Source organism: Numenius arquata, chromosome 7 (assembly GCF_964106895.1).
Source record: "Numenius arquata chromosome 7, bNumArq3.hap1.1, whole genome shotgun sequence".
Taxonomy (NCBI): Eukaryota; Metazoa; Chordata; class Aves; order Charadriiformes; family Scolopacidae; genus Numenius; species Numenius arquata.
The window spans coordinates 44,561,773-44,589,688 of record NC_133582.1 but is presented as its reverse complement, the minus strand read 5'-3'; the positions used below and the strand labels follow the sequence as shown (position 1 = coordinate 44,589,688).

At 42.3% G+C, this 27,916-nt stretch overlaps 1 protein-coding gene across 3 annotated transcripts in view; it reads left to right on the top strand.

Moving 5' to 3' along the window:
- The window catches only part of CMTM7 (CKLF like MARVEL transmembrane domain containing 7), a 31,917-nt gene extending 5,352 nt beyond the window's left edge, over positions 1-26,565 (top strand). For all 3 annotated transcript variants that reach the window (XM_074150181.1, XM_074150182.1, XM_074150180.1), the window contains 4 exons: positions 18,685-18,858; positions 21,575-21,673; positions 22,736-22,817; positions 23,165-26,565. In XM_074150181.1, coding sequence (XP_074006282.1) covers positions 18,685-18,858; positions 21,575-21,673; positions 22,736-22,817; positions 23,165-23,178 — 369 coding nt within the window. In that variant the 3' untranslated portion in view covers positions 23,179-26,565. The remainder of the gene's footprint in view (positions 1-18,684; positions 18,859-21,574; positions 21,674-22,735; positions 22,818-23,164) is intronic.
- Positions 26,566-27,916: the final 1,351 nt, after the last annotated feature.

Sequence of the window (27,916 nt, the reverse complement as noted above, 5' to 3'; positions counted from 1 at the left end):
AAAGGCTCCATTTTCAAAATCCAATCTGAATTGACACTGATTTTAAAAGGGAGTTATGAAGTATCTTCAGCATCTAACCCACTTCAGCTGGTTTAACTTGATGGCGGTTAATAGAGCTATTGCTTTGTCTTTTCTTTTTCCTTTTGTTTTTCTGTTTGCAGTTTTGCCAAGATCTCTCGTATTCACAGGGACACGTGCAGAATCCGATTGTGGCCACCTTGGTTCTATAGCAACAGTGTGCTAAGTACGTGTGTCAGTGGCTGTGTATCACTGTGTACAATACACTTCTACCAATGACTTGAATTTTAGCCAATTTTAGCCTCATGTGGCAATCTTCAGTATGCAACAGTAACTGTGCTGATTTGTTTGAAGCACGTTCTGTCTCCATGCTACTGCCGGCTTGTTCTATTGCAAGACTTTTTCTAGGAACCCATGTTACTTAGCTTGGCAAGTTCTCAGGAGGTGGGTTCTTGGAAGCCTCTTGAGGCATCCTATGCCTGCGGTAGAGACAGCAGTATGATTTTGCATCCGTATTGTCACGAAGGTGGCTCAAGTGGCAGCGTTCATAGATTGAAGCAAGTCTGATTCCACTGAATTTCTTGTGGAGCCCTTTTGTGCCTTTTATATTTTTACAACTGAAGTCTAGAGGATGCCTCAGATGCTGTATGGGACTAGGTCCTGCTTTCAGCACAGCCCATGTTGGAAGTGGAGCCTAAATAGTTATTCCACCATCTTAGGCAGTTGGCTGGTAGGAATGACTGTGACTGTATCACCTGTCCAAAGTCTCTGATGAAGAGATTCCCAAGAGTGTGACCAATATAGGCTGAAGAGAGAAAAGAAGTGTTGAGAGCTCACATGTAGGAGAGCCATCACGGCACAGCACATGCTGGTGTCTGTCTCTAAGGCTTCTCAAACTGTTCCTGGAATGTTCCTTTTTTCTGTACTCTGAGCAGTGCAGAGGTGGCCCATGGTCTTTTTCACTTCTCTTTCCTCTCCTTCAGGCTGGGCCAAGCTAACTTTGACCACAGTTCAGACTGAAGGCGATTGTTCCCACAATAATGCTGTTGTTACTAAGTGGACAATAGTTCTGGCACAATCAGCGCAGCCTCGGTATACAGGGTGTTTTAAGCTAAAAACAGTGCTGATTCTTTCAGCTCAATCTGAACCAAGAAAAAACAATTTCATCAGACAGAAAAGAAGAAAATCAAAGTTATCTTCTCAAGGATGAGGAAAATATTTGCAAACAATTGCAAGGTAAAAAAGGATAAACTCACTAAAAGTTGACTTAACAACATCACTTTAACTTGCTAAAAATGCTAAGGCAATAGTTACAGCTTTTCTGCTGAGTATCTGTTTAATTTCCAAAGTGTGTCTTGACAAAAACAACTACATATTTGATATATGAATGGCCAACAAGACAGTCTGTAATTCTGAGTAACTTTGAATTGTGCTGAAACCTCTCTGGATTATTCATATAGTAACATACAGTTGAATAATAGTATTCAAGAGAATACTAATACATCTAGCACTGAAAGCTAGAAGATGCTGGTAGGGAGGTTGCTGGAGCCAAGATCAATTTCTGAATGTGTTGGATGATATTACACAAATTTACTGGGGAGCTAAATTCAGAAGAAGTTAAAACATGAAAAGAAAGCAAAATCTGTTAGCGGAAGAAAACAATTCCTCATCAAAACCATTGATACAGGAAAAGGAAATTCACAAAAGCAAATGATGCTTGGGTTGATTTGAGAGCTACTCAATCTTCTAACTTGATTTTGAGCCTGAAATGTCTTTCTGTCCATGGAGGTGATTGAAATAAAACATGTAATTCTTTGGAGCAGCTTGCCAGTGACGTATGATTTTGCCTGTATGGTAATAATCCTTTTCAGTCAGAAGAGAGGGATTCTGGTGATATGCAGAGATGCTGAAATTGTAAGCCTGTCTCTGGGTCCTGTATAGGCTGCACTTTCAGCTTTCCCCTACTATCACCCTGTCTATAGTTCTTCCAAAGGAAAATAATGGCCAGAAGTAACAAGTTTGGTAAAAAATGCCGGATGCTAACCTACAAAGCTTAGATTCAAGCAGTTCTATGTTCTGCTTGACTTTTGATCCAGCTGACAACAGAAAACATGAAAAATAATGCCGTAATAGCTATCAGTGATGTCATGACACATTATACTTATTTTAAGGCATGCAGGAGGCATTTTATGTTTGCAAAGAAAACAGTAATTGAGGAAAACCACCCCAACAATGTGCAGGTGTCTTCAGTCGGCAGCTACGTGATAAACTACTGGCTAAGCAATAAGCAATAAGAAATGGGACATAGTTTTAAGCAGCAAAGTTTTTCTTTTCAGGCCGAGGTCAGAGCTATGTGTTGTAGCTGCTAATTATGTTTGTTGTTCTGCTAGAAGCTGCAGTAAGAGGACCTTGCTTGGCATGCTGAGCAAAGAGGGAAGAAAATTATCTAAGTCTTAGGTGGTTCCAAAGTAAGCAGGAGCACTTGAGCGAGGAATGTCCAAGCCTAGTAATTAAAACCAATAGGTCTGGGAAGTCCTGTTATTTCCACTCTGAGATCACTGAAACAGGCTGGCTCGGCCAGTTGTATTTTTTCCATGCCTCTGCCCTGGGCGGCATTTTTACAATTTCTGCCCAGGTATTTGCGTAAGAGCTGGGAGCGAACAGTGTCTTCTCTGTATGTTAACAAGGAGTGCTTGGTGGTAGGCTGAGATGGTTTTATTTGATGAGACAAAACTTCACAAGCAACACCAGTTTAAGGAATTTTCCCTTTCCGCCTCACCTCCACGCAGCCGTTCTCAGCTGCAGTGATGCAGCTGTTCACAAGGTTATGCAATAAACAAAACCAGGGAACTGATGTAGTTTTACTTCAGCTCTCCTTCGGTTTCCTTTATTCTGTAAGAGTTTTTAGCGAACAGTGCAGCCATAGAGACTGCTGTCAGCAAGAGCAAGTGTCTGGCATGCAAGGGCAGGAACTACATAAGGCTGAAGTGGTTCCACATGCTTCAAACCACAAGCTGAGAATGTAGGCCTTTTTTTACTCTTGGGCAGGGGAAGGTTTTGTGCCATCTGTTTTATTTTCTATCTCTTTCAGCAAAAAAGAACTGGTAATTTTTCTGATGTTGAAACTACTCTAGAAGTCTAAAAAAATCAACTCCAGTACATGTTTTAAAAAGAGAATTATAGTCATTGTTAAACACCGGGGAATCTCTGTTCTGAATATGTCAGTTAATGTTTTATTTGTATCCTAAAAAAGGCCTCCTAAAAGCACAAAGTTGGAGCTACCTTTCATTGCTCATTTGACCCATCCATTAGGATTTGTTGCAATACATTCATTAGCAACCTGAGTGCATGTAGTGTTCTTTGTATAGAGGTGATTGAACAAGGGCTAGCAAATACACTTTCTGAAACAAACAAACAAAAAAAACCCCAAACAAACAAAAAAAAAAACCAAAAACAAAAAGAAGGAAACGAAGCCTAGAAATTTACCACATCACCTGAGATGTGTTTAGTATGCTTGAAAGAGCAGAGTAAAGTATTGGCAGTGGTTTCCTGACACGTTTGTTTTACAGGAAGTTAGATTTGCAAATGCCATTTAAAAATCTTAATCAGGTGTATATGGTGTCCGTGGATAATAAGATGTGGTGAAAAGCGTGGATTCTTACTGCTCTGTGACTTTCCTGTAAGACATGCAAGTGCGGTGTATTCCCTCTCTTTGGAGACGGTGTCCTTTTGAACATCCTCCTCTTCTGCCTCAGAGAAACAGAAACCAGGGGATCAGTTCTTTCCAAGTGTGGCCTCCATCAGCTCGGAGCCTACAAATGATAAAGAGCATCTTGCCAAGCATCCTTCACTGGGTTCCAGGGCTGTAGATGACGGAACAATCTGTTGTGTCTCACCATGATCCAGTAAAAGCCGTGGCTGTACCTCAGTGAGGGCAGTATACCTGACCGTGAGGCTCTCTTAGGAACCTGCTCGGCATTACCAGGGTAATGGAGTATCGTCCCCCAAAGCCAGACGGTGTTTGCTTACTATGAGTAAGTGTTTTCTCCGCTCCCCTCCCTGGGGAGCCCTTCTGAGGTGTTCACTTGGTACTGTGGCTGAGTTGTCTCCTTTGCGCTTTGTCGGATCACGTGCGCTGTGGCCTTGTCCTCCTATTTTGTGGTGAGATGTAAAGTATACAGCAGCCAGAAATTGTTACTTTCTGTACACAGAGATCAAACTCTAAAATTGCTGTGATTTCCTTTCACCCACCTGTGAGCTTCCTCTTTTTTGCGTAACTCGGATTCTTAAGGGATCATCGCAGCTGAAACAACTCCCTACGCTGCGATGCTGGTAATTTGGTGAATGTAATGGCGAGTACATGTATGTCTCACTGGTCAAAGCTAAGTGACTGCAGCTTTCAAAGCCAAAGCAAATTTGTTTGCCATTCTTGCAGGAGTAGCAGCAGCTGCAGTGCTTGTGGCTTCCTCGCCTGCTCACAGCTTCCCTCAAGGAAAATGGAAATGCCTTGGTGACAAGATTGAGAAGCTGCTTCAAGGGGGAATTTTCTTAGAATGTTTTTGGTGGTTTGTCTTTTTTTTTTTTTTTTTTTTTAAATGCTATCAGTGAGTTCAAGAAACAAGTACTGGCTGCTGCAAGAGAAGTATCCTGTTAACCTGAGATGACCAGGACCAGCTGCAGAAAGACTTAACATACTTTCCTGCAAGTCTGTAATCATTCTCTGGGAAGGCCACTTCAAAAGCTCTCTCATCTGTTTGGGAAAAACACGGTCCCCAGTTGCTGCTTGTCACCTGCTGGCTAATTGAGCCTTTTGTAGATCGCTTGAGTGAAGCTTCCTAGTAGACCCGGGAGTGCTGTCCCAGCATGTTTGAGAGGCCTGCCAGTCTCCAGGCGGTCACTGAAGGTTGTCAGCTGCGACAGTGCCACTGGGGAATCTCATCTCTTCTCATTTTTCCCCCTCATTCATCGCCCTTCACTTCTCTGGCACTTGGCCAAGCGTCAAGTGTTTGCACTTAGCACACAAAAGAACAACCTTTTCTATGGCCCAGTCTTATCCAGGCGCCAGGCTGTGTTGATGCCGGTTGGTCTGGAAATTGTCATGATGTTAGCATTTTCGGGAACTCTCACCCATTTTTTCCTGATAAAAATTATGATGTGCCAGCACAGCTAACAACGTGGACTTCAGTGATGTAAACAAGTTCTCCTCTTATTCGAGGAGAACTTGCTGAAGGCTCTGTTGCCATGGCTAACAAAGCCTTTGCTGGAGATGACAGATATGAACTTTTTAACTGCTGTCTGTGCAACTGCCAGATGTCAGTGTGGTGTTCTCTGGGGCAGGGAGAGATACGGCACGTGTTAACTGAAGATTTGAATCAGTCAAGCAATAAATGCCTCAGACAATGAGAACGGGTTGTGTTGTGAGCAGCATCTGTAAGGGCGAGTGATGAACAGATTGCTTGCTGAGGCTTAGCAGGCATAGGCTCTGAGACTTCACTGAGCGGTTGGCAAGGTATTCCTTATCTCAGTAACAACGTTCAGGAAGATGAGATGGCATACGCTTTTTATTTTTTGTGCATTTAGTTTGATAGGTTACTAGCTTGATAGTTGCCATGAGGTACTGGTTTTGTGTTATATGTTCCTATTTGACTTTTAAGTAGCTGTATGCTCTTAGATGTGCATTGGATATCCAGGTCAAGGGGAAAACTTTGCAGCTTGCTGTGCAGAGTTTGTGGGTGTTTGTTAATAATAAACACTGTCTACCCTGGGCTTCAAGCAGCCAGCCAGTCTAAGCCAGGCTTGGCTGGTCAGCCAACGTGGGCTCCTTCTCTGTAGGTGGTATTGCCATGCATGGATGGTAAATCCATTTTTAGACAGCCATGAACTTTAGGTACAAGAGCTCTATAGCTCACAAGTAAGGATTAAGCTCTTTCTGTATTGTATGTTACTGACAATGAGAGACTTCATTGACTATTTAAAGGGCAAACAGTACAAACAACCGAAACAATGTATGCTGAGAATGGTTCATAGTAGTAGTTTCAGAGGTGCCTTGTGCCTACAAGGACCTCTTCTTCCCAGCCAGCTAAAAGGAAGTATGGCAGGTGTGGTGGACAATCTTCTGCCCCCAAGGAGGGCTCACTCTCCAGACACAGGGTTGGTGAACTCTGCTGCTTTTGCAGCAACAGCCTCAAAGGACAAAGTTCTCCAACGAACACCTTAAGTGTCTTTGTACCTCCATGAGCATGTATATTCCTATTCATCATTGCTGGATTCCTTTCTGCCATCGAGAGCCTCTTTTCTGCCATTCCTTAAGACAGCTCAAACCTCTTAATTTTTAGGGTCTACAAAACCCACTTTTGTTGGCCTACAGTTCTCTTCACTGTCCTTTTCTGTATCTTGTCTCAGAAGCACCTTGTGTGCTTGAAACATTCTTTTTCTGTTTACACAAACCTGCCCACACTGTGGGCTGTCTTCTTCTGCCATTCTGTCTGACTCTTGGGTTTACCAGGCTGAGAGAACAGTTAACATGGCTCTCCAGGAGGATCTAGATGTTGGAAGTGCTTGCCTTGCAGAGGAGAGAAGTAACAATCACAGCTTGCTGTGCAATTTCTGAGTCTGCAGAGATTTGGCTATATTAATCCCTACATTTTTGGTTGCTATCACCAGATCCTCCACTTTTAGTTTATCTGGAAATTCAAGTCTCTTACAATGTTTTTTGCTTCCTGTGAGTTGTGATACAGGGATTCTTCCTACCAGGCAAGATAGATGGTCTTCTACATGCATGCATGCTTTTTGCAGCAATCGTAGTATTTTTCTAAATGGACAACTGACTTAGTGGTGTTGGACACAGGTTTTCAACAAGCTTTACAACCAGCACCTTACCTGGGAGGGGGTCAGAAAGTGCAGGTGGAGCCTGGGATTGTATCTGTGTATCTGCAGAGAAAACCAATTACAGAGGATGTGTCCCTGCTCTTACCTGAAGCAGCAGGTTCATCTATGATTTGGGCATTATGACTTGATTTGAGACAGGAGAGACCCCTGGAGTGGGTGGCAGGCTACCTGTTACATTGGGGCTGTTGCCTGCACAGAGAATTCCTTGTTAATAGATGGACAAGCTATGTGCTCACAAAGTATAGGGGTCTCCTGGCTTTGTCCAGAGTAGTACCTTTAGTCATTGCAGGTATGTAGAAAGACATAAGCACCTCTTTCAGAGTTAGAGGGAAAGCAGCTGTGTTTCCCAGACTTAAAACCCTGCTAGGGCATTTGCTGTATTTAAAATTCTTTTCCTATCCTTTGCAGACATGCTAAAAATCAGCTGTGCCATTAATACTGTTTTGCAATGAGTTTTATGTGTTTTGGGAATTGGTTGTGACTTGAATATGGCACTTGTGCAATGTTACTCAATTGTCACTTACATGGCTGCAGTATTTTGAGTGCTGTGTGCACAACTTCTATGTTGATTGGAAAAACTTACTAACAATGCTTTCACAGTTGAAATGTTTTAAATTTAAATTTATTTTTTAAATAAATCTGTTAATATGGATTGGAGAGAGAAGAAACAAAATTATGAAGTTATGGTAGGTAACAAATTTGTATTGTGGTGTGTTTGTTTTTGTAAATTAATTCACTGCTTGATGCAAATATAGCATATTCATAGAATCATAGAATGGTTAGAGTTGGAAGGCACCTTAAAGATCATCTAGTTCCAACCCCCCTGCCATGGGCAGGGACACCTCCCACTAGAGCAGGTTGCTCAAAGCCCCATCCAGCCTGGCCTTGAACACCTCCAGGGATGGGGCAGGCACAGCTTCTCTGGGCAACCTGTTCCAGTGTCTCACCACCCTCACAGTAAAGAATTTTTTTCTAGTATCTAATCTAAATCTCCCCTCTTTGCCATATAACTGTAAAGTCCTCAGCTTTCAGTTAGTAAAGTACAGGACTGTGTGGTGTCTTTCAGTGTGGTGCAGTGGTGATACAGGCAGCTGTGGGGATCAAGACGGGGGGAGCTAGTTGAACTGGCAGTGGTGGGACTAAGTATTGCATACGCTGTGATCAGTAGTAGGCAGGACTTAATTGTAGCTAGTCATTACAAAGAATTGCCTTTTTAATGATCATGGCTAACATCCTGTAACAAGGGCTCTTTAATAATGTCATTCATATGCTGGTTCTATGATTACCCCGCATCCTTTCTACCACTGAGGCCTGTGCCGGGGCAGATAGATAACTTCTTATTATGAGATAAAGAATACCACTTGCTTGTACTGGGGATTGTCCTTTTATCTGAGTTGTAGAGGGTTTGAATAAGATTATTTCGCATATTCTCACCCTCCCACCATTTTTATCTTCAATAAATAGCCTGTGGATGGCGGTGCACAAGAGAAGTCACTTAGCAGGGGCCAGGCAGCCTCCTTATTTTAGCAAAGCAGCCAGACAAGAAGGAAATCTGCCCAGACGCAGGGGCTGAGAGATTATTGTGCAACAGAAGACTGACTGCTTCACAGAACCATGCACTCGAAGGCAGCTGATTTCATCTGTCATTAGTGACGTTTTAAATGGACTGGTTTTTTTATCTTTTTCTAGTAGGGGTTTGTCTGTTAGAGCTCACATTTCCAACACCGCCCTGGAAGAAGGAAATCTCAATTACAGCAGCAGTCCACATTGTTGCTTAAATTAGCTGAACCAGTTTTGCGTGAACTACAATTGTAACCTTGGCCTGCACTTTGCTCATCTTTCTGTTTTGGGAAGCTGTTAAAAAAAAAAAGTTTTATTCTGTCCAGAAATATGTACTTAATAATATATGGGCGTTGCTTCACTGTGTTGAGGTGTAACATTCGGAAATGCACAGCTGCAGTCAGTGACATTTCTCCAGGATATGGTTATCCTGATTGGCTCTCTTAGGGATGGAAAATTCCACTTACTATCTTGGCTGGTGTCACAAGCTGGAAACTTTGACTTTTTTTTTTTTTCAAATACAAAAAGCATTTAGCTCTTATTATATTGTGTTTTCTTTTTAAAAAAGGCTGTGATAAAACTGGATATGAGTCAGTGCTGTCCCTTGCTCCAGATCTGTAGACAGAGTTTCTGTACTATTGCTTGCACTAGAACTTGGGTAAGTTTTGAGAGATTGGAAATCAACCGGTTTATATCAATTTCATGAATACTTCTCAGGGTCCTCCTCTTTTCAGATTCTGGAGGAGGGACATTAAAGCAGTACAAAGGTTCATCAGTGCTCCAGCAGGCGCAACAGAGAAGCTTTCCTCTCAATGCTGTTTTACAGTATCGGGGGGGGGGGGGAGGGGGGGGAAGCTGTTTCTGTCTTCTAGAGGGTTAAATTGTCAGAGAAGGATGGAAAGGAAAAGCACTATCAGGTATTGCCAGCTACCAGCTGGAAACTAGTAACCCAGAGCTGCTGCCTACCATCTTTGTACAGGTGTAGTACCATGCTGAATCCCTGACCTTTTTCCCCTGAATGGTGCTAATTTTTAGTTAGCTAATTGCAATGCATGTCCTGAGGCAAGGGACTGGGGAAGATACCAAGGAAACATTAAAAGGACTTATGGTTCGCAGTATAGAGGGAAATTTGGATGGGAGAAAATGAGAGATCTAAAGGAGAAGAAATATGGAAACTAATGTAGGGAAAGAAGAAGAAAGGGGAGTAAAGAGCAGGAAAAAAGGAAAGAAAACACTGGAGGCAAAAAGTCGTAGTACAACTTCTTATGGGAGAGTGTAGCAGAGGGGAGCACAGTCAAGAAAGAAAAGAAAATATTCTCAGAAAAGCAGGAAAATGGTTGTACATTGCATGGCAAAATAATTCAATGAAAAGATAATGCGTTGCTGGGTGTATTATACATGACTGTGTGTCACAGTATTATGGTAAATCTTTGAGATACTAGAACTGGGCACCTTGAGGCAATTTTGCTTCTTATCAACATTATCTTTACTCCCTGCAATTTAGCTGGCATTTCACATCTTATTTCTATATAGAAAAATAAAATTATTAGCCATAGTTAAGAGGTACACAGTAAGACAGCAGTTTCAGTCTTCTGTTCAGGATATGATCTTGGGATTTGCAAAAAAACACATTCAGTTCCTTTCTGTAATGAAGATTTTTTTTATATCATTCTTTGTACTACTGCAGCAGCTAGATATCCCAAGCAAGGAGTAGGCCAGCTGCCGTGGGTGGCCAGCCAGCAGCCAAACACCCACCCACCTTCTCACTCTCTTCCCTCTCCTGCAGGATGGGGAGAAAATAGAAGGAAGGTGAAAAGACCTATGGATCGTGATAACAACAGTTTGATAAGAAAAGCAAAAGCTGCACATGCAAGGAAAGCAAAAAGAGGAATTCATTTACTACTCCCCATCAGCAGGCAGATGTTTAGCTACTTCCTGGAAAGCAGGACGTCAGCATGTGTAATAGTTGCTTGCGAAGACAAACACCATAATCTCAAATGTTTCCCCTTATACCTCCTTTTCTTCAGCTTTTATCACTGAACACAACATCATATGGTCTGGAATATCCCTTTGGTCAGGTGGAGCCAGCTCTCCTGACTGTGTCCCATCGCAGCGTCTTGCCCACTTGCAAGCCTACCTGCTTTGGGGTGAGGGGAGGGAGAAGAGAGAAAGCAAGCTGTGCAGGCACTGTTCGGCAGCAGCCAAAAGGTTGGTGTGTTATCAATACTGTTTTAACCACAAATGCAAAGCACAGCGCCATACCAGCTGCTCTGAAGGCAGCACCATCCCAGCCACACTCAGTATATCACCACTGTACGGGGTGTTGTACAGGCACAGTGGGAAAGATAACCCTTACTCCACAGTCATTAATAGAGTTGTGAAAGAACAGCGGGGTACAGGCAAGTGATAATGGGCGGTATGGAACAGTCAGGAATGGTCAAAAGGATGAATAGTAGCCTTAGCATTAAAAATTGTGATTTCCAGTTAGAAAACAGGAGTTTATTTGCAATGTCTGTGTGTGGTACATTTTTTTCAACACATGATATCAAAGTCTACTGTAAGTAAATAAGTGACAGTCAGGAAATAAATACTAATTCCCATTTCATGGTGAGCTTGGGCTTTTTTTTTTTCTTTTTTTTTCTTTTTTTTTTTTTTTTAATTGTAGAATCATAGAATGGTTTGGGTTGGAAGGAACCTTAAAGATCATCGAGTTCCAACCCCCCTGTGATGGGCAGGGACACCTCCCACTAGATCAGGTTGCACCATCTTGTGTGGTGTAATGACAACAAATCAACCAAAAAGCAACCCCCAAAAGACCAACCTTTTCCTACTGCTTTTCTTGTTCTGTGGCTTCTTCCTTGGATGTTTTAAGGTTATTCCCATGCATATTTTCACCCATCCTTATCTGTTATATCTGTGATCTATTGATTGTTGGTTTGGGGGGTTTCTTGAGGGGTGGGGCTGGGTTTGTTTTTTTCAGTGGGCATCTATTCTCATTTACCCTGTAAAGGAAAACAGCCATCCTGACCCAGAGGTTTATTAGTGATGCTCAACATTTTTGCCTTATTTTACACATCGAAAGTGTTTTGAAGGTGAAAAACTTTAGCACAGTGCATGTGAAGTGTTTATTACTCTTATTTGGTGAATAGGGGAGCTGAAGCAGTGAAATACATGATTTACTAAAGTTCAGACAGTAAGATGGTTACAAAATGGGTCAGAATTCAAGAGCCAGTGACGTTCAATTCCTCCCTTGTGTCGGTGTTTGTCTGTGGAAATGTATCTCTAATGCTCAGAACATTAGGCTTTCCTTTAGAGTAGGTGGTTGTCAATATTGGGGATCGTGCTGGATTTATGTTTGTGCAGGTAACTGTGTCTGAGGAAATTTTAGTTCTCTCCAAATGTTACAAAAGAATTAAGTATCGGTAATAAAGCCAGAGCTTTATTTATGACATCCATTAAAGCAGGACGGTAGAAAAAGATCATACAAAGCACTTGCACAGATTGATTCCTGGGTTGTAAAATTGTTCTGTGGTCAGATAAACTACAGGCTTCTGTCACAGGGCCAGAAAATGCTTAGTGGTGCCAGCTGGCTTATGGGTATATGGAGGGCAAAACCCGTCCTTTCTTAGGTTATAATTCCTTCATTACCCTCAGGGCACTAGTGAGAAAAAAAGTATCTGTAATCTCTTGGCTGGTGGGCATGCACTTCTGCCCGCCTCTTCCTTGGAGCCGGTGATTCTCTAATAAGCTGCTTTGAACTTGCCAGCTTCGTCCAGGTTCTTTCATCCTTGCTGGTACAGTCCAGCACATTTGCGTTGTTGCCTATTAGTCCCGAGGTGCAGGCAGCTCTTGGGCTGTTTCATGGTGGCCTGTGTGAGTGTTGGCAAGACGGGAAACCACAGGAGGATCTAGCCACCAGAGAGGCTGAGGATTGTGTTGCTGGCCTGCTCTTGGTCCCAACATCATGCTGAGTCGGCTCCTGTGAAGCTAGGATGTTTGGAGCTGAGATTTTTCTGTAAACTAATTGCATCTGCAGTACTACAGCCAGCCAAGAGCAAGTGCAGGGTGTTAGGTGGAATGCAAACCATCTGAAATCAGGAGTGCAACGGCATCTGGGCCTAACGCCAAGGGTCCTTTCTCCAGCATGCATTTTCCCTGGGAGTCATGGGAATTTTGATCTTCCTCCTATATATAATCTCTTCATAATACAAAGGCATGATTCCTCTCCTTTCCATAAGAAGGTGTTGAATTTTACTGCAGTGGAAGATTGACTTCCTTGAAGTCTTGGTACAGATTCTTCCTGTTTTTTACTGAGTGTAATCAGTGACTAATGGTCTTCAGGTTCTCATTCTTTGACAGGGACAGGAAGAAACAGGAAGAAAAACAGATGGATTTTTAAAAGGAACAACATTTCCAGGGAACACCTGAAGTAGCATTTAATAGCACAGGGAAAGAGAATTTATCACTCATGTCCAGTCTTTCCCTATCCTCTCTAGCCTGAGAGGTACAGAAGGAAAATGTGCCATTTTGAACAGGTTGATGTCATCTCTGTGGGCAAGAAGGAAGATCCAGGGAACTACAGGCTGGTTAGCCTCACCTCAGTCCCTCGGAAGGTCATAAAGAAAATCCTCCTGGAAAGCATTTCCAAACACATGAAAGACAAGAACGCAATCAGGAGTAGCCACCCGTGGATTTACAAAGGAGAAATCATGCTTAACCAACATGATAGCCCTCTACAATGAAGTGACTAGCTTGGTGGACAAGGGGAGAGCAATGGATGTTGTTTACCTTGATCTTAGTAAGGTTATGACCTTCTATAACATCCTCATAGACAAGCTGACAGAGTATGGCTTAGATAAGTGGGTAGTGAGGTGGATTAAAAACTGTCTGAATGGCCAAGCCCAGAGGGTTGTGGTACAATGTCCTTGGAGGACAGTCACTGGTGGTGTATCCCAGGGATCAGTACTGGGGCTGGTACTGTTCAACATCTTCATTAATGACCTGGACAGTGTGGCAGAGTGCATCCTCTGGCAAGTTTGTAGATGATAAAAATCTGAGAGGAGTGGCTGATGAGTCAGAGGGTTGTGCTGCCATTGAGAGGGACCTTCACAGGCTGGAGAGAGAGGAATCTCATCAAGTTCAACACAGGGAAATGTAAAGTTCTGCATCTGGGGATATCTGAGAGTAAGCCCCTGCACCAGTACAGGCTGGAGGCCAGCTGGCTGGAAAGCAACTTTTGCAGAGAACACCTTGGGGTCGTGGTGGACAACAAGCTGACCATGAGCCAGCAATGTGCTCTTGTGGCAAAGGTGGCCAACAGCATCCTGGGCTGCTTTAGGAAGAGTGTTGCTGGTGGGTCAGGATCCTTCCCCTCTCCTTGGCAGAGGTGAGGCCACATCTGTGGTGCTGTGTGCGGTTCTGGGCTCCCCAGTACAAGAAAGACATGGGCTTGCTGGAGTGAGTCCAGCACAGATCCACAGAGATGGTGAAATTTCTGGAGCATCCTTCACATGAGGAGAGGCTGAGAGAGCTGGGACTGTTTGGCCTGGAGAAGAGAAGGTTCGGGGAAGCCCACCAACATGTATAAATGCCTGATGGGAGGCAGTGAAAGACAGGGTGATGGAGTCTTCTCAATAGTGCCCAGAGACAGGACAAGAGGTAATGGGCACATGAAAGTCAATCTGGACATCAGAAGATGCTTTTTCACTGTGAAGATAATCAAACAGTGGCAGGGGTTGTCCAGAGAGGTTGTGGAGTCTCCATCCTTGAGATATTCAAAACCTTGCTGGTCACGGTCCTGGGAAACTGGTTCTAGATGTCCCTTGCTTGAGTAGGGGGGGTTGGACAAGATGAACTCCAGAGGCCCCTTCCAATCTCAACCATTGTCTGATTCTGTGATCCTTGCTGTTAGCATGAGACACGTAACTGAATCACACCTTAAATTTCCCGCATGGCTGGGACACACGTTGTGCTGCTGCAGTCACCCCCAAGCCCTGGGTGTGGCTGGTTGGCCTGTCCCATGCCTGGCACATTGGGCAGGTGGTGTGATAGCACAGAGGCAAAAGGGTCTTGAGCTTTTTCCTCATCACTTAAAGGTGGCAGCAGCATAACCACTGGCCCTTCTTTGTTGTGAAGATGAGATCTCCCAGTCTATGTCCCACCTCCCAGTAACGTCCTTGAAAGATTTGTGCTTGTTCACCCTTTTTTAGGGGACATGGATTGACTTTTGAAGGAAGACCGTATCAGGAAAGAGCAAATTGTGTTTCACTTTTGGTAGAGCAGTGCTAACTTCAAATCAGAATGGAGTTTAGGCTTGGGAGCTTATGCCAGTGCTATTTGAGAGCTAAAATTTCGCACGGGCACATTGCAGAGGATGTGGTTGCCTTGTCTCCAGCTCAAAATAGAAAAGAGAATGCAGACTCCTGCTGTCTTTCTTTTATGATGTCTGTTCTCTCTAGTAAGTTGTTGAGTGCCTCCTGGCAATTGCTGACTGCCTTTAGCTCTCATTGGCTTCACTGCAAGATAGTTCCTGATATGTACCAGTGTTCCTAAACACATTTTATGACTCGCTTCAAATATCTGGTCCAATGGAAAGTCAAGTGGATTAGTTCAAGCTGATCAACTTCTGTGAAACAGTAAACATGGAATTTTATTTAAATCCAAAAATCCCTCCTTGGAGTTGTTCCCTCCTTGCATATGTTCTTTGTTTTGCTTTTCAGAAACCACAGAGCATTTAAATAGTAGTGTCCTGCAATGCGTCCCTCACCCCTTTTTGTAATGCAGTTCTGAAGCCTGGATATGTTTTGTGGAGCACATTGAAATCTTCTAATGAGACTGACCATCATTTGACCTGTACTTCTGGTCTGACGGGCTTGCTGGCTGTGGGTTACATGTCTGCTGCTTTCAGAATCTGTTAAATACTGTATTGAAATGGAAATGGCAGTGCCCTATTTTTTTTTTTTTGTGCCTATAGTTTTTATTTTCAAGATGTATTAACTTGCTCCCCTCAGCACAGATGCATAAAGAACACTTGTAACATTTGATCATTTTATTGCTTTGCCATTCATTTCTCTCTCTCTGTGCCACAAACTGACTTCTAAGATATATGTTGAACTGTATCCCAGACAGTTACATATTAATCATTTTATCGCTCAATTTCAAGTTCTCTGGGAACAGGAATTCCAGAGGGGAAAAAATACAGTCATCACTCAGTATATCATGATAAACCAGTATCTGGTGAAGGAGCTTTGGTATTCGTCACTTTTAAAGGACAAATTATATTATGTGGCTCTATTTCCTACATTTTTTAGCATTCTTTCTCAGCGGGTAAGGTTTAAACTCTGACTGTACCTGCTGGCCATGCAGGCAATTTAATGTGGCAAACATGGTATAGCTTTGTATCAAGTTGTTGATATGGTCCCCTTTGCACCTGTCCTGTGAAATAGCATTATGTGTGATCAGAGAACCCTCTTTAGAAATTGCATGTAAATCTTATGTTGTGAAATTTATGCTAGGAAAGGAAATCTTTGAAAGAAATATCTCTTGCAACGCATTTTTATGGTGGTTGTACTTCAAGGATCCAGTCTTTCCTATCCTTTTTACAGTAAAAAAATTGATAAAGTTAATGGTTCAAGCATTAAATGAGCCAATAGGCAGATTTAATATTTCTGTGAATCAAAGCTTCCTTCTTGATATGTACAGTGTAACTGAAACTGATGATTGTGAAGGCACCTGAATAAAGGAGACCCGTTTTGGCCTTTGGTGCTTAGAGAAGTGTTGTCCTCATCCCACCTTTATCCAAGAGCAAGATTCAACGCTTGCTGTGACTTCTTGTTGAGTTTTCCTATAGGATGAAATTTCATTAAATTTATTTTTCGTTTTCTCATTAAAATAATACCTGTGTGTCTTGCATCACTTCAAGTGTTCTCCTAGGTTATAGGGTAAATGACCTGCTTCTAATTGTTCAAGTTATTCAACAGCTAAGTCAGACGACATTAAGATTCAAGGAACCAAGATGGATGGTGTGCGGCAGCCTGAGCCAGCATGGTTACTAGCTGCTGCCATCCTGCCGGCTCAGTCTTTCCTGTCCTTTCCTTTGGAGTCCTGGCTTCTCCCTCACATTCCCTTGCTCACCTGACCCTGCCTTGTGTGAATGGTGGAGTCAGAGGAAAGCTATTTGCTTTTTTTAGTATTTCACTTTTCTGCTGGCTTAGTGCACTAAGGTAGCTCAGCACAGGTGAGTGAAGGAGCCAGTACAAGACAGGGAGAGAAATCAGGGTGGGAAGGAGATGAGAAAGCCCATGGCCCCTCATGAGACCACGGTTTAGTGTAGACCTAGCATATATAGACAGAGATTGGACAAAACTTCATTAAAATTATCTCAGAATTTAAGAACTGGGCCAGAAGTATTTAAATGCTGACTTGTGGAGAACATTGCTTTGTTTTCTTCTAAGAAATCTCAGAAAGCTCTACCATGCACAAGATGCAGGACTTTGTGCATTTAGGATTCCCCAGTGGCTAGGCTATGAGACCCAGCGAACAGGTATGGTACAGAAGCATTAAACAGGCAGGATGCTGCTATGATGTTTCACTCCCAAACCAGAGGGAAGGAACATATTTGGGGAGACAGGGACTGAGCAATATCATGCATTTTCAAAGGCACGTGTAACCTCCATTCTTGAGAATCACTGAGCATGATCTAGCCCTGCATCTCAAAGTCCTGTCTTCCCTACCCTACATCTTTTTCAAAGGTGGGAGGAGATACAGGCTTACTGTAGTGCAGAAGCCTGTCGCTGGCTTGGACTGAGGATCACTTGCAATGCTAATATCAACTACTTGGACTACCACAGTAAAAATAATGGAGCCAGACTAGATCTAACAGCAGCTTAGCCACTTGTGTGGGAAAGGGTCCTGGAGCACTGACTTTTCTCTTTGGAGCCACCTTTTTGAGGTGGTTCACTGTTGCTACATTGATGTGGCTGTTTATATGGAGTTTGGCCAAAGTGACAAGTTTTTGTGAAATTCTTATGTTACAGAGCTTTTGATTGCACTTGCGGATGTTTATGTTTAGCCTTTCCACTAAGAACTGAGCAGGTCAAACTCAGTTAAAACTACAGCAGCAAGAATCTAAGCTATGTTGCTGGGGCGTTGTTTGGGGTTTTTTTTCCCTTTTAATCTTAAGGAAATTATTCTGATAATGGATGCGGTTAGGAATTTGGAAGATGAGTGTGCGGGTAAGGATGCTGCAGTCTTGAAGTGCTGGCTTCCTCAGATGATAGTTTTTTAATGTCTTGTAGAAACACTTAAAATGTGAATCATTACTGCTCCTGGCTGACTTTGGATGAACTAAAAATTGCAGTGACTGAAAGCATGCATTGACAAAGTCTGAAATAAGAAAATATTCAGATATATCCTTGGTAGATTTATTTTTATCACCTGGGCTAGCCAGGCTGGTAGAAGCAGCAATATTAGTAAAATGAACAACTAGCTTTAGATTAAAAAAATAAAATAGCTTTTGTCCTTTGCAAGCCTACAACTGAAAGTTGTACAATTATGCTTTATAGTTTTATGTGACGATGTTAACATATTAAAGTTTTATAACTATTGTATTGGGAGTGAGGTGAATTAATCAGTTCCTCCAAATGTTTGTATTTATAATTTGCTATGATACTACCGTATAGTCTGCTAATACTTCTGCTCTGTAGGTGGTACAAAAGGAAGGGTAGAGCTGTTAGCTCTGTCACAGTGAGGTCCTCCGATTTTGCATGTGAGAACTCTCACTAAATGGAAGTGAAGGTACATGTGTTCAAGGGCACTTTAGCTTTACAGCTTTCAGTGATTTTCTTCTCAAAGTCCGTGGGGTGTAGATGCTTCAGTTGCTGGTGCAGCTCCAGGCATTCAGTGCCTCTTCTCTGTTTGAGACCTCTTGTATTGTACATAGAGACTTCTTCAGGTTGGATTCTTCAGGCTGAAACTGCTGCTGTCCTTCTAGCAGTTGGCTCTTTCCCTACTCTTAATGGTTGTTTTAGCTCATTTAACAGCAAAATTTAAAACATTATTACCGTATATGTTACTTTGTCCTCCATTTTGTTGGGATCATCCAATTTACATTAGATATTTGTCTTCTGTTTCTAAGTGCCATTTTGTTGTGTTTAAAATCATCTCCATGGCCCTCTGAGCGCCATTGTAAAAATCTTTAATGTGCCTTTTGTCTTTCAGATCTCACTGCTTGTTGGATTCATCAGTGTAAATAGCTCTCCATGGACAGATTACAGTGCATACAGCTACTTTCAGATTGTCACCATGTGCGATTTGGTTATGATTTTGTTCTTCTACATTATCCACATTTTCAGAATCTACAGGAAGCTCACTTGCGTTAGCTGGCCACTTGCGGTAAGCCTCTTAGATGGTCTGGGTTCCTTGCCTCACTTGTGTGTTGGTGTCTCAATTACTTAGTCCACTTTCTTGTGCTGTCACAAAATGATAGGCTGTCTTTCAACATAATTATTTTTTGCCTTGTATACAAATCCTTTTGTTGCTTTTGTTATTAGTATTCACTTCAGCAGATGCTGTAATACTAAGTATTTTAGGTGATTTGGATCTGATCCAGTCCTCCTTTACACAAATATAAGTCCCAGTTTACTCCAGGCAATAGTGTTATTCTGAGACAACTGAAAAGAAGCTGCTGATTATCAAGCCTTCAGCAGATGGGTTCTAGCTCAGGTCATTTATAGCAGCTAAGGGATTGCTAGAGTACGAAATCATAGCATTACTACATCCTGTCCCAAAATAAAGTTTATGAGTGCTATTTAAATCAAATGTGTCTCTTTTTGGTATGGTTTTAGGTAACTTAAACAATAGCAAGAAATAGGAGCCTCAGCCTGATTGCCATAGCCTGGCCATTCCTGGGATATCCTGCAGGATGTTCCTGCCTCATTCCTGCATTTCCCCTGTACATCCATCTCTCATATCCTTGCAGAGAACTAACAAGCAGCACAGAAAATGTGAGACCTGAACTTCCTTAGTAGCTTCGGGTCAGGTCAGTTAACAGAAGAGTCCTGCATCCTAGTGTGGGATGACAGATTTTAATAACCTCTTAGAACATGTCTCACTTACTTCTTGAAAGCCAAGAAGTAGTTGGATGGTGTTTAAGGGATGCTGTGTAAGTAGTTTACAGGTCTAAGATAATGGTTTGTCCATCCATCCACTTCTAACCAGAGAGAAAATGTTAATGTTCTTTTCCTTTTTAGCTGAAGAATATGGTTTGACTTGTGCCCCTTCTTATTTTTTTAAATGTATACCACCACTATACTTCTCTAGAAAGTACTTCTTTATCTAGAGATAATACAGATGCAGGGATTGAAAAAAAGAGATTGAAATGACAGTTTTGCAAAGCAGCTTTTAATATGTGCATTGCTGTAACAGGACTATGCTATTTTGACCTCTGCATAGGCTGCTTTTGCTTTTTGTTGCGTGTTTAATCATTCCTAAATGTTCCAGAGTCACTAGTTTGTGGCTGCTCAGCTTCAGAGAGCTTTATGGGATATGATGCTTGAACATTGCTGCTCTTTTACAACAAACCTCCTTTTCAGTCACATATTTAAGTATCTTTAGAACAGAATAGGAAGACCTATAAGAGACTTTGGGAAAGTACAGCTAGTGTTTGGCTGAGTTTCCTGGCAGGATCTCTACGTTACAGTCAGGGGTGTGATTTGCAGTCAGTAAAGTTGCAGTGGTTCAAAAGTTTGTTCAGCACTGACACCTTTTAAAGCCTGGAATTGTTTCTCCAGAGGGACACTCTCCCAGTCCTGCCAGGCGTTGTTTCTCCAGCTAATTTAGCCTTTGATGATTCTTTGTAATGGCCCGTGTACACTGCTTTATTTGGTGTCTCCAAGGAGGCAATGGCATGCCTAATTTGCTTACTGCATTGTGGATTAGCGACAGAAGCCTCCTTATGGAAATAATTTATTCTAGCAAAAGCAAGGGTTGAGAGCTTCATTACCTGAAACAAGGTTACAAATGAGGGAAGGAAGTTGCAGTCTTGGAGCCTGCTTTATGCCAAAGATCCTCCTCAGCTGTTTATAAACACCTGAGCAGAGGGAAACTATGTATGGCATGATAGGCCGTTTCTCTTCTGGGTTTTGCTTGAACAATTTCCTTTTGGGACTGTATTTTCTCTCTTTTGGTTTGAGACGGAATCTCTCTCCCTCATACATGGCATTTTCCTGGCTCCTGCTGGTGTGCAATGCAGATAAAGTAAGCAGATACCCTCCTGCCCACCCCACCATGCAAAAGAACCCACGTTCAGTTTGCAAACACTGATATTGGTTACCATAAGTTTTGTGAGGATTCAAAATCTAAATCCACAGATAACCCCTGCTTATAACAAGGTAAAATTGACTCCTGGACTGATACTCGTCACACCATAGAAGAGCTTAAATGTGGTGCCTCAGTGCTCTCTCAGAAAAAGCCGTGGCATCACGTTGTACTGTGGGACAGCTGCAGCCACCCTTACAGACTTAGGAGCCTGGGTGTTGGTTACGAGTGTCTGCTTTTCATGGCTTCCCTCCTGTTTCCAGTCTTGGTTGATATAAGTTGTTAGTAAATCCAGCAGTAGATCCTCTGCTTAATTTCTAAGATTATCAGAAGTAGGAGCATTTGGTTTTCTACTTAAGCCATTTGCTGGGATTTATTGCCATTTCATATAGGCTTGAGAAATATGCCTTTAAGGCTTCTTCCTCCAGAACTGTCTCTTTAAGTAAGGTGCATACTCGATGCAATAAAGATACGAATTTCACCCTTAGTAATGTACCGTGTTGAATTGAAAGGATTGCATCCATACTCAGTAAATAGATCTTATTCCAGTGACATTAGTAGACCTGAAGATTGGCCCTCCCTCCATTTTTGGTTTGGTTTTTTTTTAAATAAAAAGTCAGGTATGGTACAAAATCCACTCACAAGGTGTTTTTTTCTCTTTTTTTTTAATCTTTCAATTTTTTTTCTTTTGACTGGTGTTTTGTCCTTTACTAACTTGTTTTCATTCTGAGGCATATCAAAATGCTTTCCTGCTGAGTTTCACTTCTGATGCAGGCTATGCTTGTCTTCACAGGAGTTTCTTCATTATTTAATCGGTACAATTCTCCTTCTCATTGCATCGATTGTAGCAGCATCCAAGAGTTACAATTTGACTGGACTTGTGGCTGGCGCGGTAAGACTGTGTTTATTAGTCTTGACACTTTTTAAATTGCAATGTGTATTAAGTAGGGCATTGGAAATCTATTGCTTGTAATTTTATTTTCTTACAGACTTGCATTGCTTGTGTCCTGGTTGAGGGAACCACCTTCTAGCTCATTTCAGTGAATGTTCTGTAACAGGATGCCAACAAAAATATTTTGTTGTGAGACTCCAGACTCACTACTGAAGTGGGTATTTGTCCTGTCAAAGAGTAGAAACCAAAGGCTGCTATTTTAACTCATAGGAACTAATGTCTTTAGGGGAAGAATTGACACAATTCTGTTTTGACAAATGGCTGTTGTAGCAGCTAGAAGTTACTTAAAGGGTTTCACTCCAGTCTTTGGCTTTTGACGTGTCCTGCCCCTGAACAGAGCCCTGTTCAAGATAATTTCTCCTGACTGAAAACCCACTGAGATCCTAGGCTGACTTACCGAAAGATACTCTCTGCCTCTGTTGGCTGGAGGGCTTTATAGAGACAGACATGACTCCCAAGTGTGGGCAACAGTATTTTCGCAGCAGCAGGACCTGAAATACAACTCCTCCAGAATAATTTATTATTAATTTATTATTATTTTCAGAAACTTAGTCCTCATGATGCTAATGGGCTAGAAGACTTACCTGACTTGTTTATTTGGTGGATGGCAGGGAAAGACTTGTTCGAATGGGGCAGTAAAAGAGCAGTAATCAGATGTGTTAGAAAAAGTCTTTTCTTTGTTGCAGAATCCTAGTGAGAAGTCTAGAAGGCGAGACTCTGTGCTGCTGTCCAGCTTTTCCTGCCCCCTCGTATATGACTCTCAGTCTATCTTTCAGTCATTGTTTTGACAAGACATAAGCTGTTATATTATACTATAGAAACTTTTATTTTTTTTAGTATATTGGCAGAATGGAGTTAAAAAAAAAATCACTTTTATCACTCTTTGGGTCTGTTAACATCATAAAACATCTAGCTGAATATACAAGGGTGACCATACCTTCATGGAATATGTGTCATCTAATGTTCTGTAAGTATTTGTGGTGTGTTTGTTTTCTCATCCAGACTTTCGGGTTCCTAGCTACGATCCTTTGTGTTTTAAGCATATGGTCATCCTACAAAGTTTCGTGCATCACTCAGTCAACAAGTAAGTATCGTGCTTAGTAACTGCCAGAATGCTTCCCAAAATGAATATTTATATTTTCTGCCACAGGGCTGTGTCTACCTGGAAGGATTTATTAATGTCCTGTTCCTTGTTACTCAAAATTACTCACAAAGCAATAATTCCATATTTTCTGTCAACACAGAGTATCATGGCTACTGACAGCTGTTAACTAACTACAAGAGCAAATAACTTGCTTCTAGCAAGTAGTGAATGTATCAGTGTTTCCTCCCTCCCCACCCCCTATCAAAAGAAGTTTTCCTGTGTGTTCCTAAATGAAGTAGATTCATTTGTTTGTGGCAACACAAGTGACACCATCTTTCTTTTCAAAGATGCATCTGTATGACTCCCTCATTTCTGCAAGACGTCTGCCTTACAAAATAGGATACCAAAGAGGAGCATCCACTACTGAAGAGAGAGCATGGCTATTTTGTTACTAGCCTGGACAGCCAGTAGCTTTTGAAGATCTACCTGAATGCCTATGCAAAGCAATGTTGTGAACCAAAGTTTTTTTGCTGCCCCCACTTCCTTCCCCCTCCCCCCCAAGGAGTTTATAATGGAGAACATGCTTTTTATGAGCTTTACAGAAAAAGACAACTCCTGTTTCACAAGCTGGGCTGTGGTCATTTCCAGCTATTTGCAGTAAGTCAATTTAAAACTCATTTGGAGAGTCATTTGGTTCACCTTTCACAGGGATGGAAAAAATGCTTCTGATTTCCTCCGTCTGTTTACAGAAGGGAAATCCTGCAAATTCCTACCTGATTCTTAACTTCCAAGGATGATTTGTTTAACAAAGGATCTGTTACAAACTGATTTGTGCCTGGATAAGCTGACCCAAGTATTTTTTACCTTTTTCTATCAGAACCGTGGACTTTTTCTAACATCAGCTCAGCCAGCTTCAAAAATTATGAACTGCAACTTGAATACATCGCTGAAAACACTCCCTCTTAGCCCCAACAGTACATGATGAAATCGGACTTTTTTCTTCGTGTATTTTTACAGGTTTTTAACAATCAAAGATTATTCTTAAAAACATCCCTCTGCCAAATACAAGAAAATACATACCCAAGAATATCTGTGTAATGTTTTGTGGGATCTTTTTTTTTTTCCTTTTCACAAATACTTGTTTGTAAAATGGGTATTTTTAAGACCTGTTCTGTAGAAAATTTCTGTGCATTTCCTATAAATTATTCTTTTCGGAGTCTAACAGTGTTTATGGAAAGCCCATTGTGAATGAAGCAATGTGCTGTTTTCTCTCTCTTACATGTGTTTTGTCCCTTCTTCTGCCTCTGCTGGGATCCATGCTTTTGGAGACTCTGCCTGGGGTCTGGACAGGCAGAACAGTTCAATTTTGTCCAACTGGGTCTTGTCATGAAGTTCTGTGTAGCTTTGGAGGCTGAGACAATACCTTTCTGGCACCTTTGTCTTTCTCTCCTTTTGCAGTCCACCTCTGGTGAGCTGGAAATTCTTTGCAGGAAAAAGGGAAGCGCAGGCTCTTTCTCCTTGGTGCTTCCCCTTTCGTGTCTAGCTGTGAAGTAGAACCTGTAAGTTGGGTCTTTTCTGCCAGGACAACTGCATGATGGTGCAGCAGGTTTCTGCAAAAAGTAGGATTTATACAGTATCTGGAGGAAAAAAGCATTTTCTGGCCTTCTATGCATTTTTCTATTTGTCTGAAATTCTGCGTCAATACTGCTAAGCAGTTTAGTGGTCCTCTCAGAAAATTCTTTTTGTGCCTCATAGCAGGTCATCATACATTGCAATTTTATAGAATCATAGAATCCCTTCTAGGTTGGAAGGGACTTTTAAGATCATTGAGTCCAACCATCAACCTAACACTGCCAAAACCACCACTAAACCATGTCCCTCAGCACCGCATCTACCCATCTTCCAAATACCTCCAGGGATGGCGATTCCACCACTTCCCTGGGCAGCCTGTTCCAATGCTTGATTAATAATATGAAAGTGAATGTAACACACCTTTGCTTACATACAATGGGCTTGATTTGTTGCCACTTTTCTTTTCTCTCATCCTAATATATACATCCTCACTTCGATTCTTTTTTTTAACTCTTTTACAAGAGAAATTGGCCAACTGCTGAAGTATCAAAAATTTTGTATAAGTAAATGAAAATAACTGAGCAGATAACCTGGAAAGGTAGAAATCTCCCTCATGGTGCACAGTTTCTGTGATTCTTCTTGCTGTTCCTTTTCATACGTGCCCTATTTACAGCAACATAGAACAGGAAACAATTTGAAAGCACAAAAGTCCACTGTTTGTGGATGAAGATACATATATTCACTCCAGGATAAACTGCTTTGACATTCATATAGAGGATTATTCAAATAAAACTATATGACAGGCAGTTACAATGTTATTCATTTCATATTGACTATTTTTTATTTCTTTACAATGGCCAACTTTGGCCTGCTTTTCTGCCCCAGTCCTTCAGATGACATATTTTGTGTTCATTCAGAAATGGGTCACTTTTTTCTTTTTAATGACCTGAATTGAGCATGCCTCAAAGGCTCTCTGGCTTAAGAGAACAGACATCCTTCTCGGCTAGAAATCCACTGTCAGCAGAGTCAGTGATGGTTCAGGCTTCCTTGCCCTGCCAGCACAGGACCAGTTCAAAAGGCATACATGACAAGGGACTTCATTCTGGGCACTTTGAGTGAAAATACCTGCAGAAGAAGGTACACACACACATGTGTGTACACACACGCGCACACACATGGAGGGGTGCTTGATTACCAGTTCTGACTTAACTACAGTTTTTGGAAACCAGCACTCTGACTTTAATTTGGACTGTCATGGTAGATATTTAAGGATACAACCTCTTCTGTTCCCCCAGCGGAAAGAGAGGTGCTCTACTGCTCCTTCACCTCTTGAAATATCACCTCAGGTAGATAGTAGGCACTTTCCTACAAGCTTTAACCCTTCTTGGCAATCTCGTGGGGAAACCAAGGTTCTGCTGCATCCTGTGAATGCAGCTGAGCCCTCAGAGCTGCGGTGGCAGTGGGAAGCACCTGCTATGCATCAGGGCTGGAGCCTGAGCTTGCTCTGAAAAAAAGGCTGTTTCCGCTCTCTGCTGGAATCATGCCCCCTCTCCTGGCACTACACTAGCATCTTTTTTTCAGCCTCCCACATCACTCTATCACTTGTTGCCATGTGGGGAAAAAAAAAATTAGGGGGCATTTCACATAGTCTGACAACCAAAGAATTTCTGAACTGTGCTCTGTCATCGTCCAAAGAACATGTTTTGCTGCAAGTGCACTTGTTTATACTGGATCAGGAGAAGTAAATGACAAGTTCCCTTTTGGTTTTTGTGCCTATTGATAGGTTTAAGGTATGCCTGAAGCTTTTGCTCTTGTGACAGTACTGGATCCATAGACCCACCAGATGCTCTTAATGTGGGATGTTTTCAGGCTGGAAAAATGACATCTCTGCTGCCAAAGCTTCCTTGCCTCTCCAAATCCGTCTTGTGAAACATGTCTACCAAGAAAAGCACAGGTTTTGCTGGTATCACCAGCTCTGCCGGGGGTCTTTGAAAGACAGCTCTGTCTGGCAGGGAATTTGGCACCTTATTACTGTAGCTCTGCCAGCAAAAGTGTTTTAAGTTTCCTTCAGTGTCAGCCTGGTTCTGAAAGCTCCATCTGTCTGCAACTTTGTCAAATGTGGGATTCCAGCTGTTTTAGAAATAAACTGCATGCGCTATTTGGATGATGTAACGGCTTTGAGACTCAGATTGTTGTCTTGCTTATTTTTTTCCTTCCTCTACTAGAGCAGTGACTTTCTCTCTAGGGAGTGTCAGAATACATCCTGTAACTGGAGGACAACAGGTAGGAGCAAAAGAAAAAACTGTTCCCCTGCTGTTGTGTCTGGATGTGCTGGTCTCTGACTATCCCAGCCAAAAGCTGTCCGTCCTCTTCAGCTCTGAGGTGAGAGTAGTATATTCTTTGAGCCAACGCAGGCAGAGTTTGGGGTTCAGTTTCACTGAAAATTAAAATGTAAATGTTGGGAAAAGAAAATAGGTGGTGCAAACTGTTTCATACTGCAAAAAAAACCCCCAACCTGATGTTTGAGCTCTGGGGACTCGACGTAAGTTAGAGAGTGAATAGTACTTTTGTTGGGTAGAAACTGGGAAGATGAGAAGGGGAAACGAAACTTTTCAAAGCCACCCTTCCTCTTTTTTTAAAAAAGCTTGAGGCACAGCGCTGGATGAAGAGTCTGCAGGGTATTTGACAGCTTGCACACTTTTCCTGTTGCTCTGAAATGGTTGTGTTTTGCATTGTGTGAACTACAGAGGAATGGTTTTCTTGCTCCTAAAAGTCTTTGGGAACAAATCACTACGTGGGGTATAGGGGGGGTAGCAGGACACTAGGGTAATGATAATTTCCAGTGAAGTGGGGGGGAGTGGAGGGCGGGAGTGTTAAGTGATGCTCCAGGGAAGAGGACTAGGAGCTTATTAGGACAAAAAGGAGCAGGAGACAAGGAAGAGCAGGGCAAACGTTAGTAGAAAGCTTATGAGAGGAACAACTAATGTGAGCTCATTATGCACTAGTAGAAATGCCGGCAACTGTCACCAGTTTCTGGCTATATCTGTAGACCTGCCTGGAGTGATAGAAAAGTCTCTTTTCTTCTTGCCTGCTATGTACACTTCATACCCTGTGTGTGTGATTTTCATGTTCTGCTAAAGCTGCAGGAGGATGCACTAAACCTGACGCAGAGGCTGCGGAAGATGGCATCAAGTTGCCACACGTTCTGCCCTGTTTAACTTAAAATTGCTCAGGGTTCCACTGGTCTTAGACACAACGTGGAGCAAAATGCTGGTGCTGAGCACTAGAGGCTGTGTGCTGGCCAGTGGCCTTGGCCATCCTGCTGGTTAGGGGCAAAAGTACAGACCTGCTTTTGAGATATTAAGTGTCACAGTGTCACCTGAAAGCCAAGGCAAGCTGGAGTTAGGTATAGCTGGGCCCTACTGATGAGCTTGGTACCGGGCCGGAATCCAGGAGGTGCTGCTGGTTGTGTGAGATGGGGAAAAGTGGGTACCTGAGAAAGGGTCTGTGGGAGGCTCACGCCCTGT